The sequence below is a fragment of the Myxocyprinus asiaticus genome, chromosome 2, assembly GCF_019703515.2.
Source record: "Myxocyprinus asiaticus isolate MX2 ecotype Aquarium Trade chromosome 2, UBuf_Myxa_2, whole genome shotgun sequence".
Classification (NCBI taxonomy): Eukaryota; Metazoa; Chordata; class Actinopteri; order Cypriniformes; family Catostomidae; genus Myxocyprinus; species Myxocyprinus asiaticus.
The window spans coordinates 63,636,537-63,651,448 of NC_059345.1; the positions used below are offsets into that span (position 1 = coordinate 63,636,537).

A 14,912-nucleotide genomic window follows, 5' to 3' on the forward strand; every position below is an offset into this window, starting at 1 on the left:
AACATGGACATATTTTACTAGTTGGACTATTTCCAGACTTGCCAACCAGGATTCAGAGTTTTGAAATGTAAAATCTGTCCTAATAGGCAAGATTTATTTACATTTAAATGTTGTTTCGGCTAAAGCAGGTATTTAAATTGTATGCTGTATGAAATAAATATGTAATATTATATAAAATAATATGAATGTTTAGATTATATTTTAACTAGTGTTTATGCTGCCTCATTATCATCAATGAAGCTTGTGCTTGCAAATATCTGTTCGGGTGTAAATGTGTAAAATGTGCTGTAAATATGCACATATTAGAAAATCAGCATATTAGAATGATTTCTGAAGGATCATGTGACACTGAAGACTGCAATAATGATGCTGAAAATTCAGCTTTGATCACAGGAATAAATTACATTTTACAATATATTCAAATATAAAAGTTAGTTTAAATTTTAAACATATTTCACAATATCACTGTTTTCTGCTGTATTTTGGATCAAATAAATGCAGCCTTGGTGAGCAGAAGAGACTTCTTTTAAAAACATTAAAAAAATCTTACAGATCTAAACAGTAGTGTAGGTCTAAAGTTTTTAAGTAAAGTCTTTATGTAAAGAAAATGTATAGTCAGATTACTTCTCTCTCAGGGGAGGGGTCTTTGTCTCCTCAGGTGTGAATCACATCAATATTCATGATCATCCACGCCTCCTCGCATATGGCCTGGATGATCTTACAAAAGTGTCTTACAAAAGTTAAATGACTATATTGTTTTGTATGAATGAGTGATCAGGATGGTTTTCACATCATTTTTGTAGCAAAAACTCCAGGCTACAAGATCCAGTTCTCAAAAGTCTCGTGAACAAATGTTTAGTATGTGTTATATGGCCTTATTTCAGTGACTTAAAATTTTTGTTTTTTCAAAAACCACGCATAAACGTTATTTTCTCAAAGATACAAACATGTATATACATGTTGTTCACATATTATTGTAGCCCAATTTGTGCTGAATACAGTGTTATCAGACTTTAGCCATTAATATGTTTTTTTAGCAACTGAAAAAAGCACAAATGTCAAGGCATGTCAAAACTTCTCCATGGGCCAAAACACCCTCAGACTCCAGAGGGTTAATGTATCCCTTTTGCAAAATCCTGATTTCCAACAAATGTTAAAGGCTGAAATCAATGTTTATATGGAGACCAACTGGTCCTCAGTATCCTCTGTGGGCATGGCTTGGAAGGCACTTAAGGCGGTTCTTAGGGGTCGGATCATACAGTATGCCTCATTCATCAAAAAATCCAAAGCACGAGAACTCGTGGAGTTGGAAGAGAATATTAAAAGTACAGAGACAGAACTGAAGTGCCGAATGTCGTCTGATGGCCTCAGAGAATTGACCCGACTGAAATACAGATATAATACTATTTTGTTGCGGATGGTGGAGTTTTGGCTATTCAGGGCAAGACAGTCATATTTTGAGTCGGGGGACAAAGCAGGGAAGCTTTTGGCTAGATCTATAAAGCAGAGAGAGTCTTTTTCTACCATTCCCTCAGTGAAATCTGCTGGTGGTGAAATTTTTACCTCAGCCATCGATATTAATAATGCTTTTAAAGAATTCTATCTTGATCTTAATAGTTCCACATCTTCGTCTACTGATGAAGATACTATAAACTTTGTGGAACCATTAGAACTCCCTAAACTGATGACTGAGCAAAAAAAAATATCTTGATTCTGAGATAACCTTGGAGGAGCTTGACGAGTAATTAAGGCCCTGCCTACAGGCAAGGCTCTGGGGCCAGATGGCTTTGCCACTGAATTTTTTAGATCAGAACTGGCTCCTCTTTTGTTAGAAGTTTATATGGAATCATTAAAGAATGGAAAGCTTCCGCCAACCATGACACAAGCCCGGATTAGTCTGATTCTTAAAAAGGACTAAGATCCAAGCGAGTGTAAGAGTTACTGTCCAATTTCCCTGATCCAGTTAGATGTAAATATTTTGTCAAAAATTCTGGCTAACCGATTGAGTAAAGTTATGACATCTCTTATACATATAGATCAGGTGGGGTTTATTCGGGGCCGCAGCTCTTCTGATAACATTAGGCGTTTCATCAATATCATGTGGTCAGTGGCGAATGATCAATCTCCGTTCGCTGCCATCTCACTTGATGATGAAAAGGCGTTTGATATGGTAAAATGGGATTATCTTTTTAAGATTTTGGAAATGTATGGGTTCGGGAATACTTTTATTGAATGGATTAAGTTACTTTATAGACACCCGGTAGCAGCGGTACAAACAAATGGATTAATTTCAGATTATTTTACTCTGGATAGGGGCACCCGGCAGGGTTGCCCTCTTTCCCCATTATTGTTCTGTCTTGCCCTGGAACCATTAGCAGCCGCGATAAGAAAGGAGGATGATTTTCCAGGGGTGATGGCGGGAGGTCTGGCACATAAGCTTCTGCTTTACGCAGATTATATTTTATTATTCGTCTCCGACCCCACTAGATCTATGCCTTGCCTCCACAGAATTATTAATTCCTTTTCTAAGTTCTCAGGTTCTCAGGAGTCATTTGGTCTAAATCTGAAGCTTTGGCTCTGACAGCGTACTGCCCAGTAACGGATTTTCAGCCATTATTTTTATTTGGACATTTTATTCCCAGCTAATTTGATTTAGTTAGAGTTAATTTCGACCCTTTAATAAAAAGGTTTTCGAGTGATGTGAGTAGGTGGGCTTCATTACATTTATATTTGATTGCGAAGGTTAATGTTATTAAAATGAATTGTATTCCAAAATTCAACTACCTGCAACAATCTCTCCCTGTAGATGTCCCCCTCTCTTATTTCAAGCAATTTGATGGCATAGCGAAGTCCTTTATTTGGAATGGTAAACGTCCCAGATTACATTTCAACAAGTTACATAGGCCGATTGATAAAGGTGTGCTAGACCTACCCAAGATTTTGTTTTATTATTATGCATTCGGTCTCAGACATTTGGCTCATTGGTAGCTTCCACCTGAGAGAGCCCCTCCCTGGTTTCATATTGAACAGGAAGTCCTTGCCCCTATTATGCCATTGCAAAGCCTTTCTATCATACAAACCAGAGAAGTTAAGTCACACCCCATTATCTCACATTTGCACGTGGTTTGGACAAAAGTGTCCAGAGTGTTTAATTCTGACATTTATTTAAATGTTGCCTCAAGCATATGCTGAACCTTAAATTACGTATTAATAAGTCCCTTTCTGTTGGTCAGAGTGGATTGTGAGGGGGTTACTACACTTGGTGACCTGTATGAGAGTGGAGTGTTGAGATCTTTTGAGAATTTGGTTCATTATTTTGGGATTCCCAGATCTCAGTTTTATAGGTATTTACAGCTGCACCACCTGCTCTGTATTGTTTTTGGGAGTAGCACACACCCCCTAAAGCGGCAGATACTTTGGGAGAGGTGATTACTGCTTTTGAAAAAAGTCATGAGGCATCATTGTATTACTCCCTGCTAATTCAGAGTTTGGGGGACGGAGCTTTAACGTCTATCAAGAGATTATGGGAGAAAGATTTGAATTTGGTATTGGAGGAAGGAGTGTGGACTAGGATTCTAAAAAATGTCAAGTCTGCATCTAGAGATGCAAGGGTTCGCCTTATGCAATTTAAGATTTTACATAGATTTTATTGGACCCCCTCTAGATTATATAGGCTTGGTCTTAAAGACATACCCACCTGCTGGCGATGCCAATCAGAAGTTGGAGACACAACCCATGTCTTTTGGGGGTGTGTTAAGACCAAAGATTTTTGGTTGAAGGTTCAGAGTTATTTGTGTGACGTTTTGGGCACTAAAATTTTACTTTGCCCCAGACTTTGTATTTTGGGCGATGGGGAGTCATAAATTTGGGGGACAAATACTTAAAAAATTGGGTTCTGACTAGTATTATGATTGGCAGTCAAATTATTTTAAGGGGTTGGAAGTCGGACGGAGTGCCACCATTTCCGGAGTGGTGTGCGGAGATGGTGGCAGCTTTTGAGGAGATGGCAGGTAAAAGGCTGGGGTTTGGGGACTTGTTTTTCAGAAGGTGGGGTAGGTATTTGGCAGTTTTGGGGGACTCTCGGGGAAGGGATGAGGAGAGAGAAGTTTAGTTTAATTATGCATGTTTATTATATATTTCATTTATTTATTTATGTTTATTATAAATTGTATTTATTTATTTATTTGGTTGGTTTGTGTGTGTGTGTGTGTGTGTGTGTATTATTTTTATGTGACCACGGGCGTGTTCGTTGGGGTTAGGTTGGGATAGGTGTTTGGGGAGGGATAGTAGTGGGGGTTAAAAGTTAAATGCTGATGCTGTCTTTTTTCTTTGAATCAATAAAAAATTTTAATTACAAAAAACATGAGTCATGTGGAGCACTTTTATGATATTTTCATGGTGGCTTGACATCTCCAGTCATAATTCATTCCATTGCATGGAAAAAAGAACCACAACATTCTCAAAAATTGGGTTTATTACTCGGCCACTGGAGTCGCCAAATCACTCACAAGTGAAAAAATGTCGTATATACATGGCCCAGAGTTCAGAGATAGCTATAAGTAAGCTATTTGTTGTTTGATTTTTTTTTTTACATTTTACTTTCAAGACAGTTCTATGTTTATTTGAGCATCCCAACCAGACCAGACATAGCAACGTTGGCTCAACAAGTGGCATGAGTTTGGGGCAAGACTGTCTGTTTATCGACTGATGGAAGCTGGGTGGAGTGTTCAGGGAACCTGTTTGAAAATAGTCATTATTTTAGCCATTCCTGTTTGGTGACACTAGTTGCGCAGAAATGACACTTCACTTTTAAGAAATGCTCATTTTTAGGGATGTCCACTTGTTCTGTAGCTTACCTGCTGTGTGTTGTTGGGTGTGTATGGAAGCATGGTGGAGACATGGAACATAATCTCGTAATCCTGGTAGCGAGTGTACAGAGAGTGTGTACCCGTGGAGTCCGCTGCAAATAAACACATTCACAATTAAATACAGATTAGGTCTCTTTGACCCAGTTTTTCATCTAAATCTGTTATTATCTCTGTGCAGTTTGTGCAAACACTGTATTGACATTTGTTTTTTCACAGAACAATTTCAAACAGATAAACAAACAGTACCACAATTATGTATGGAACATAAAATGAACAGTAATGTTATTGTAATATTATGCAATTATTAGAGCTGTTTTCAATTATTTAAAAAAAATCTAATTACATACAGTAGTTTGCTGATTAATTAATTTAAATTACACATAAATAATCCGACTGTGGTCACTATGGTTGCATCATGTTTTACTGGTTCAGCTGTCTTGCGCATAAATACTGCATTTTTAAAATGCTGTATCAAGAATTTTGAAACTTTGAAAAAAGCATTCGGAGTTGAGTCCTTACTTTTGGTGTCTAGTTGAGCTCTGTATTTCTCCCAACCCTTCAGTTGCACTCTGTCTCCTAGAAGGTCCAGAAACTCATCAAATGCCGGTCCAGCACTCTCATTGTTATACATGTCCTCTTCAGTACTCTGTCCCGCTTTGCAGTACATCACCCCCACCTTACGCTGAAAATTTAGCTTCATTCACAGACACATATTAACAAGGGTTAAATTATATAATACAATAATGTAACTTCTCTAAGGCCATGCTGTCGCAGACGAATGTTTGAGGTCTTTGACAAAAACTCCAGATCGCAGCCAAATCGGTGTTTGCTCTGGTCACTTCTGTGTGATATGTTTGAGCAGTTCAGCAATGTGAGCCAGTCTTGAGCTTTCAAAAACATTCCAATATTTTCAAGTATGATATTCTTGCCACATAATCATGTTCTATATTTTCTTCTTCATTAATATTCCATTAAGAAATTAGTCAAAAACAATTTGAACCACGGTCTAGGGGTATTCGGGCAAAAATCTTTACATACTGATATTTACATTTTAAATGCCAATGCAATTACATTTTTTATTATTAACATCTGACATTGTATTATAGCATTCAGTGTACATTTAGTACCTCTGCAGATATTGAGTATCTGTCAGATTAGTGTTGTTGAAAGCAGAGCAGTATTTAATTACAAATAAACAAATCATACAGTTACAAATAATTGTATAACCAGCATTCATATAAAAAAAAATGTACTGATTAAAATTTAAGTCCTTGACATTAAAGTATGAAAAAATATGCAAATAAGCAAAGGGGTGAAAATCACCCCTTCAAAAAAGGTTAATTTCTAACACTGACTTGAATGGCCAACAGGTTCTGAAATTAACCAGGATTCGGGGCAAAAATGCCACCAAAAGTGATCAAAATGCCCCTGAAATTCAAAATGTGAGGGCACTTTGTGCCGCTTTAATGAGTTCCTCTTTAATGAGTTCTTCAGTTATATCTGACATACACTGCCTGGCCAAAAGAAAAGTAGCCGTTTGGATTTAAATAAGCAGATACTTAAGAGCCTATGATTGGATCATTATTGCACTGATTAATGTGTTTCAGCTGGCAACAATTCTTTTAACCCTAACTGATGCAGTGTGTAGCTTCTCATTTCTTACACAACCCTGTCAGAAGACGTATCCCATAGCCGTGGAAAAGATGCTGCAAAGAAAACAACTAAGGAGATTTCTGAAATCACTGGAATTTGGTTATGAACTGTCCAACACATTATTAAAACCTGGAAGGATAGTGGTGAACCATCAGCTTCGTGGAAGAAATGTGGTCAGAAATAAATCTTGAATGATCATGATCGGAGATCACTAAAACGCTTGGTGAAGTCACATAAAAAATCGACAGTAGAACTCACGGCTAGGTTTAATAGTGAAAGAGCATTTCCACATGCACAATGCAACGAGAACTTACAGGATTGGGAATAAACTGTGTGTTAATGAGGCTAATCGGAAAAAAACTACTTCAATTTGCTAAAAAGACTGGAGCATAAAGACTGGACTGTGGAGCAATGGAAAAAGGTTATGCGGTCTGATGAGTTCAGATTTACCCTATTCCAAAGCGATGGGCAAGTCAGGGTAAGAAAGGAAGCGCATGAAGTGATGCACCCGTCATGCATAGTGCCCACTGTACAAGCCTCTGGAGGCAGTGTTATGATCTGGGGTTGCTTCAGTTGGTCAGGTCTAGGCTCAGCAATGTTATGCGGCAATAAAATGAAGTCAGCTGACTACCTGAATGTACTAAATGACCAGGCTATCCCATCAATTGATTTTTTTCTTCCCTGACAGCATGGGCATATTCCAGGCTGACATTGCCAAGATTCATCGGGCTCAAATTGTGAAAGAGTGGTTCAGGGAGCATGTGGAATCATTTTCTCAAATGAATTGGCCACCACAGAGTCTTGACCTTAACCCCATTGAAGTCTTTGGGATGTGCTAGTGGTTCGACTCTCCCGTCATCAATACAAGATCTCGGCCAAAAATGTATGCAACTCTGGACAGAAATAAATGTTGTGACATTGCATAAGGTTGTCGAAACAATGTCACGATGAATGCGCACCGTAATCAAAGCTAAATGCGGTCCAACGTAATATTAGGGTATGCAACTTAATTTTTTTGGCCAGGCAGTGTAGTTTTTAATATCTTATCCTAGACCTAGTTATGCACAATATTGGACAGCTTATGATTTGATGTTTTCATTTGATTGGTAATAGCCTAATTATTTAAATTACATTATATTAATTACATTTAAATTAGACATATTTAGCATGAAAGGATCACACAAAGTGATTTATATTCATATTTATATTTTAGAAAAGGAAATGTGCCCTCATAAAGGTTGTTCAGGAAAATACCTCGCCCAAAGATGTAGAAACTCGTGTGCGCTATGTTGTTGTAACAGAACACATGCTACACGACAACACAACGGATGACAAGAAAGATAAAAAATAACATCATATATACACTCACTTTATTAGGAACACCTGTACACCTACTTATTCATGCAATTATCTAATCAACCAATCGTGTGGCAGCAGTGCAATGCAAAAAACCATGCAGATACGGGTCAGGAGCTTCAGTTAATGTTCACATCATCCATCAGAATGGGGAAAAATGAAAAATGTGATGTGATTGTTAGTGCCAGATGGGCTGGTTGGAGTATTTCTGTAACTGCTGATCTCCTGAGATTTCAGATTTCCTGAGTGGTGGGTGAGTGCATTTGGATCAGTGTGCATAAATAATGACAGAATTTTCATTTTTGGGTGAACTATTCATTTATAGTTAATGCTCCTGTTAATCACTATGTTTTCAACTCAGTTAATATTAGGGTGCTTTCTAGTTTTATTAGTTGTGGTTTGTCTAATTGTATCCATTCCATTTAATGCTGTCAGTTGTGATCCTCATTGTTTTTGTGCCAGATAAATCCTGTTCTTACTGCAGAATTAAATATACAGTTGAAGTCAGAAGTTTACATACACCTTAGCCAAATACATTTAAACTCAGTTTTTCACAATTCCTGACATTTAGGCATTAGGCATTAGGTCAGTTAGGATCACTACTTTATTTTAAGAATGTGAAATATCAGAATAATAGTAGAGAGAATTATTTCTTTCAGCTTTTATTTCTTTCATCACATTCCCAGTGGGTCAGAAGTTTACATACACTTTGTTAGTATTTGGTAGCATTGCCTTTAAATCGTTTAACTTGGGTCAAACATTTTGGGTAGCCTTCCACAAGCTTCTCTCAATAATTTGCTGGAATTCTGGCCCATCCTTCCAGACAGAACTGGTGTAACTGAGTCAGGTTTGTAGGCCTCCTTGCTTGCACACGCTTTTTCAGTTCTGCCCACAAATTTTCTATCGGATTTACATCAGGGCTTTGTGATGGCCACTTTTTTTATATATATATTTTTATCCCCTTTTCTCCCCAATTTGGAATGCCCAATTCCCACTACTTAGTAGGACCTTGTGGTGGTGCAGTTACTCACCTCAATCCGGGTGGCGGAGGACAAGTCTTTCCTCCAAACATAACGATGGTCATTATGGCCAAACATTTAAATTTTGTTACATTAGGCCAGAGGACATTTCTCCAAAAAGTAAGATCTTTGTCCCCATGTGCACTTGCAAACTGTAGTCTGGCTTTTTTATGGCGGTTTTGTAGCAGGGGCTTCTTCTTTGCTAAGCAGCCTTTCAGGTTATGTCGATATAGGACTCGTTTTACTGTGGATATAGATACACGTCTACCTGTTTCCTTCAGCATCTTCTCAAGGTGCTTTGCTCTTGTTCTGGGATTGATTTGGACTTTTCGCACCAAACTACGTTCATCTCTAGAAGATAGAATGTGTCTCCTTCATGAGCGGTATGATAGCTCTGCGGTCCCATGGTGTTTATACTTGCATACTATTGTTTGTACAGATGAACATGGTACCTTCAGGCATTTGGAAAATGCTCCCAAGGATGAACCTGACTTGTTAAGGTTGGCTGATTTCTTTTAATTTTCCCATGATGTCAAGAAAAGAGGCACTGAGTTTGAAGGTAGGCCTTAAAATACATCCGTAGGTACACCTCCAATTGACTCCATTTAGCCTATCAGAAGCTAATTGGCTAATTGCCTAAAGGCTAGACATCATTATCTGGAATTTTCCAAGCTGCTTAAAGGCACAGTTAACTTCATGTATGTAAACTTCTGACCCACTGGAATTGTGATATAGTCAATTAAAAGTGAAACAATCTGTCTGTACACAATTGTTGGAAAAATTACTCATGTTATGCACAAAGTAGATGTCCTAAACGACTTGCCAAAACTATAGTTTGCTAATATGAAATCTGTGGAGTGGTTAAAAAATGAGTTTTAATGACTTCAACCTAAGTGTATGTAAACTTCTGACTTCAACTGTAATCTAAAAATTACATATTTAAGTAACTCCCTTTGCTAGTAGCTTGTTGGGTAGCTTAATTTCTTGATTAAATAGGTAGCTTGACTGTAGTTTAAATACTTTAAGTTATGAGAAGCATGTTGTTTGGAAGTTACAGTTTCTCAGTAACTTCCCCAACACTTATTATACTTGTTATAGTGGCCTTCCAATAATTTCTAAACCCCAACATTCAGTACAGCAGAACTGAAGAAACTCAGATTGTAAAATCTCACTCACCCCCTGCTCGTCCAGTTTAAGCAGTGTTTCTCTGACTTTAGGGGATGTGGAGGCCAGTCTGAGGCAGTGTAGATTGAGATCAGGCAATATGAACTCCAGCAGTCTCTTGGGCGAAAGGCCGCGCGGCGTGGTGTGGCGTGCTGCCGATGGAACAGACTCCTCCAGGATTGAACCACGCAGGGTCTTTAGCTACAGGAAAATGGCAGGGACAATGAGAACAAAAAAACATTATGTAGATTTAAAAGGGCCATACAGTGCATTCAGAAAGTATTCAGACCCATTCATTTTTTTTACATTTTGTTATGTTGTAGCCTTATGCTAAAATGCTTTAAATTATTTTTTTCACATCAATCTACACTCCAATCTAACTTTACAAATGTATTAAAAAGAAAAAAACTGAAATATCACACTGACATAAGTATTCAGACCCTTAACTCAGTACTTAGTTAAAGCACCTTTGGCAGCAATTACAGCCTCAAGAGTTTTTGGGTATGACTAGATTTGCACACCTGGATTTGGGGATTTTCTGCCATTCTACTCTGTAGATCCTTTCAAGCTCTGTCAGGTTGGATGGGGACTGTCAGTGGACAGCCATTTTCAGGTCTCTCCAGAGATGTTCGATTGGGTTCAAGTCCGGGCTCTGGCTGGGCCACTCATGGACATTCACAGTGTTGTCCCTAAGCCACTCTTGCATTGTCTTGGCTGTGTGCTTAGGGTCATTATCCTGTTGGAAGGTGAACCTTCGACCCAGTCTGAGGTCCTGAGCGCTCTGGACCATGTTTTCATTAAGGATATCTCTGTATTTTGCTGTGTTCAGCTTTCCTTCAACCCTGACCAGTCCCCCAGTCCCTGCCACTGAAAAACACCCCCAGAGCATGATGCTACCACCACCATGCTTCACCGTTGGGATGGTATTGCACAGGTGATGAGCGGTGCCTGGTTTCCTCCAGACATGATGCTTGGAATTGAGGCCAAACAGTTCAATCTTCATTTCATCAGACCAGAGAATCTTGTTTCTCACAGTCTTAGAGTTCTTTAGGTGATTTTTATGTGTCTTGCACTGAGGAGAGGCTTCCGTCTGGCCACTCTGCCAAAAGGCCCAGATCGGTAGAGTGTTGCAGTGATGGTTGTCCTTCTGCTAGTGTCTCCCATCTCCACTCATGATCTCTGGAGCTCATCCAGAGTGACCATTGGGTTCTTGGTCACCTCTCTTACCAAGGCCCTCCTCCCCCGATTGCTTAGTTTGGCCGGGCAGTCAGCTCTAGAAAGAGTTGTGGTTGTTCCAAACTTCGTCCATTTAAGCATTATGGAGGCCACTGTGTCCTGGGAATATTCAATGCAGCCGTAATTCTGTAGCCTTCCCCAGATCTGTGCCTCGTCACAATCCTGTCTCTGAGCTCTGCAGGCAGTTCCTTTGACCTCATGGCTTGGTTTTTGCTCTGATATGCATTTTCAGCTGTGAGACCTTATATAGATAGATGTGTGCCTTTCCAAATCATGTCCAATCAATTGAATTTGCCACAGGTGGACTCCAATGAAAATGTAGAAACATCTCAAAGATGATCCAGAGAAATGGGATGCACCTGAGCTAAATTTCAAATGTCATAGCAAAGGGTCTGAATACTTATGTCAATGTTATATTTCCGTTTTTTCTTTTTAATAAATTTGCAGTTATCAAAAATCTGGTTTTTGCTTTGTCATTATGGGGTATAGAGTGTAGATTGATGTGAAAAAAATTTAATAATTTAAAGCATTTTAGCATAAGGCTGCAACATAACAAATGTGAAAAAAATTAAGGGGTATAAATACTTTATGAATGCACTGTAGCTTACATATTTTTTAATCATTTTAAAGTCCAATTATAATTAAAATTCTTTTGCATCAAAAATTTACGTTTTTTTATTACCATTTTTTTCAAACTCTCTCTGACCCTTGAAAGGAAATATAATGAAAAGCAATTTCGACTCATCCCTCCTTTTCTTTAAAACTGAGGTTACAGTGAGGCACTTACAACGGAAGTGAATGGGGGAAAAAAATTAAAGGCAGAAATTCTGTGTTTTCCATTTTATTTTCTCTGAATTCTGGGTTTTAAAGTTGAATTACATTTTATGATTGAAAAAACTTTCTAATCAAATTAATAGAATTTGAATCAAATGAAAACAGAACAATTACTTTTCAACATACCATTGCATTATTTTTTATTAAATGAAGAGCATCTATACTGATCCTCACAGCACAATCCAAAACCCAAAATTGTATCATTATTATTATTATTATTATTATTATTATTTGGTCAAATACAGTGCTGCACAGAGAGCATGACGAGCATATATAATTATTATTGATATATCATTATTACTATGGAATATTATTTTACTATACAGAACTGATATATTTCAGTCACATTTTTTCAATTTCACACGTTAAACTGAATGAAATGGAGCTTTTATTTTGCCGTTTTGGCGGAAATCTGGATGTTTTTGACGGCTTCACTTTTGACTTCTGGAAAAGCAGTTCGCTATATGGGCTAATGTGCTTATTAAACCACAAAAGGCAATGATTTAATTATATAAATATATAGTCTGCATGTGCTATGTGCTTCACAGTGAATAAAGTGATCTGCTCTTTGGCATTAATACACACACAGCACACGTGATGTGAATGAGCTGGTTAGTGTATAAGCAGTGGCTTCTTACATTCACATATTGTTGAAGCACGCAGTTCATGTAGGCTATTTGTTTAATTAAATCTCAGCCTTTTGTGGTTTAATCACATCAGGACATATTTTTAATTTGATTAATTGTGCATTTACACATTAATTTAATCACAAATATGTCAAATTCCATGACATTCGAGTTTTATAGTTAATTATGTTTTTATGACTGGATTCCGCGATTCCGTCCTTGTTTTCCGCAATGTGGAAATCATAGGGCTTACATTTCCATTATAAGTGCCTCACTGTAATCCAGATTTGTGCTTTTTGAAAGAAAAGGAGATACAAGTCAAAATAAATTTTAGTGGTAATCAACATTATGTCACAAATGCTGTCAATTGAGCTTAACTTGTATTGAACCCAGAATATTCCATTAAGCGATATGACAAACAAGAGCGCTGTTGTTCTGAATATCAGTACAAATGACATATTACAGCTGTTCTGATATTTAGAACAACAGCACTCTTGCACGTGTGATATTGCCTGATTACATTCTATGCAATTTGCTCACGAGACTAAATACACCATTTAAGAATCCTGCTCCCCACTCCACAACTACTCTGCAGAAACAGTGAAGTGTCCCGGTGCTGTTATTTTGAATATCAGCATCTTAGGAACACTGCTTGGCCAATCAGATTGAAGTACTAGATCTAACGGTTTCATTAATGTAAATGAACTGCCCCATGCTACATTAAGAGCCTCTCTGCAAAGCCTGTCTCAGTGAAGAACTAAGGAGAAAGTAGGATGGTAGGGGAGAGACTTCCAGTTTCGTAATGTGGTGTTAAGACTCACTGTGTCTGCGCTTCGCAATATTTAATGTAATCCTTTCACAATACACCAATTTTAGCACTAAGTTGTTTTTGATTTTTCAATCCTGAAGGACATTACATTATAGTTTATGTACAGTTTATATATTGTATGTATAGCCTTCTGAAGGATTCCAACATTACGAATGTTTGGCTTAATATTTTAATAATTTAATAATTTGACTTGAATATTTTATGCAGAAAACTGAAGAGTAATGCACATTTTTCAAAAAGCCTGTTACAGAAGGATGGGGCAGAGCCTACTATATTGAACTTGTCAGCAAACCCGTAAGTAAACACTGTTAAAAACTTCATATGCTTTTCATAGAAGTTAAGCTAATTATAACAGAGCAAAAACACAGTACCAAATATTCCAACTATAAAAGTTGCAAAAAATAGCCCATATAATTCTAATATGGTGTTCTAACCAAACACGATGCAACAATTTGTCTGAACTTAAAAATGCTGCGTGACACAATCTAAGCCAAGCATAAGATATTTAATGTTTAATTTACAGTTATGTGGAGCGGGACTTTGGACTAATAAGATTTCACAATGGACAGGGATATCAAGCACTACAACACAAAAATACAAACCAAGTAACAGATAGAATGTTGCAGCTGGTGAGGACAAATTTTAGTTTACATCGCATTTACATGGAATACAAGCTTTTGTCGCTTTACTGCCACGCATCTGTTTAGGACACAATGTAAAAGTCAGAGAGAGGATGGAAAATGGTTGTAATAATGGTGCAATAAACCTTGAATAACATAATAATAGGACCTTGAGGGGAAAAAATGCATTGCAAAAATTGCATCTGCAATTGTGAAAAGGTTTCAAAATGTCTTTTGTGTGTGAGAATATTTACTTCTGTGGTCCTGAATATTATTCTGTAGTTGTACTGGGACCCACTTGATCCCTCTTTTTCCTCCCTGCGGAAACTGACGGCCACTGGCCCCAAACGCTCATCCATACCAAAGAAATTCTGATGGTCTGGAATACAAGAGGAGAATGAAGATTTTACAATAAAAACAAATACCAGAATTTTAAGAACAAGAAAATGAGGAACTATGATTGTGCAAACATCACTTCCTTTACTGAGCAAGAGTGTATAACAGCCAAATTACACTGTGTTAAAAAGTGTTATGAGCCTGGTATCAATCAGTGCATTTATGTATTTCAAAAGTGTTATTGACTGACACTGACAGTCAGCTTTGTTTCCATTCACAACTGAATAAATAAAAATCCTCAATTTGTACACCGTAAAAAAATCCAACTTCCATTTTGGCAGACAAACTCTATTTTAAAAGTTGATTGAACT

The 14,912-nt window shown here is 37.6% G+C and overlaps 1 protein-coding gene across 9 annotated transcripts in view; it reads right to left on the reverse strand.

The window, feature by feature from the left end:
- LOC127452709 (signal-induced proliferation-associated 1-like protein 2) overlaps positions 1–14,912 on the reverse strand; it is a 112,167-nt gene that overhangs the window by 53,510 nt on the left and 43,745 nt on the right. For all 9 annotated transcript variants that reach the window (XR_007899302.1, XM_051718384.1, XM_051718333.1 and 6 more), the window contains 4 exons: positions 14,460–14,584; positions 10,073–10,261; positions 5,388–5,562; positions 4,857–4,960 (listed from right to left, as the gene is read on the reverse strand). Coding sequence is in view for 8 of the 9 variants with exons in the window: in XM_051718384.1 (XP_051574344.1) it covers positions 4,857–4,960; positions 5,388–5,562; positions 10,073–10,261; positions 14,460–14,584 (593 nt within the window). In the remaining variant the exon portion in view is untranslated. The remainder of the gene's footprint in view (positions 1–4,856; positions 4,961–5,387; positions 5,563–10,072; positions 10,262–14,459; positions 14,585–14,912) is intronic.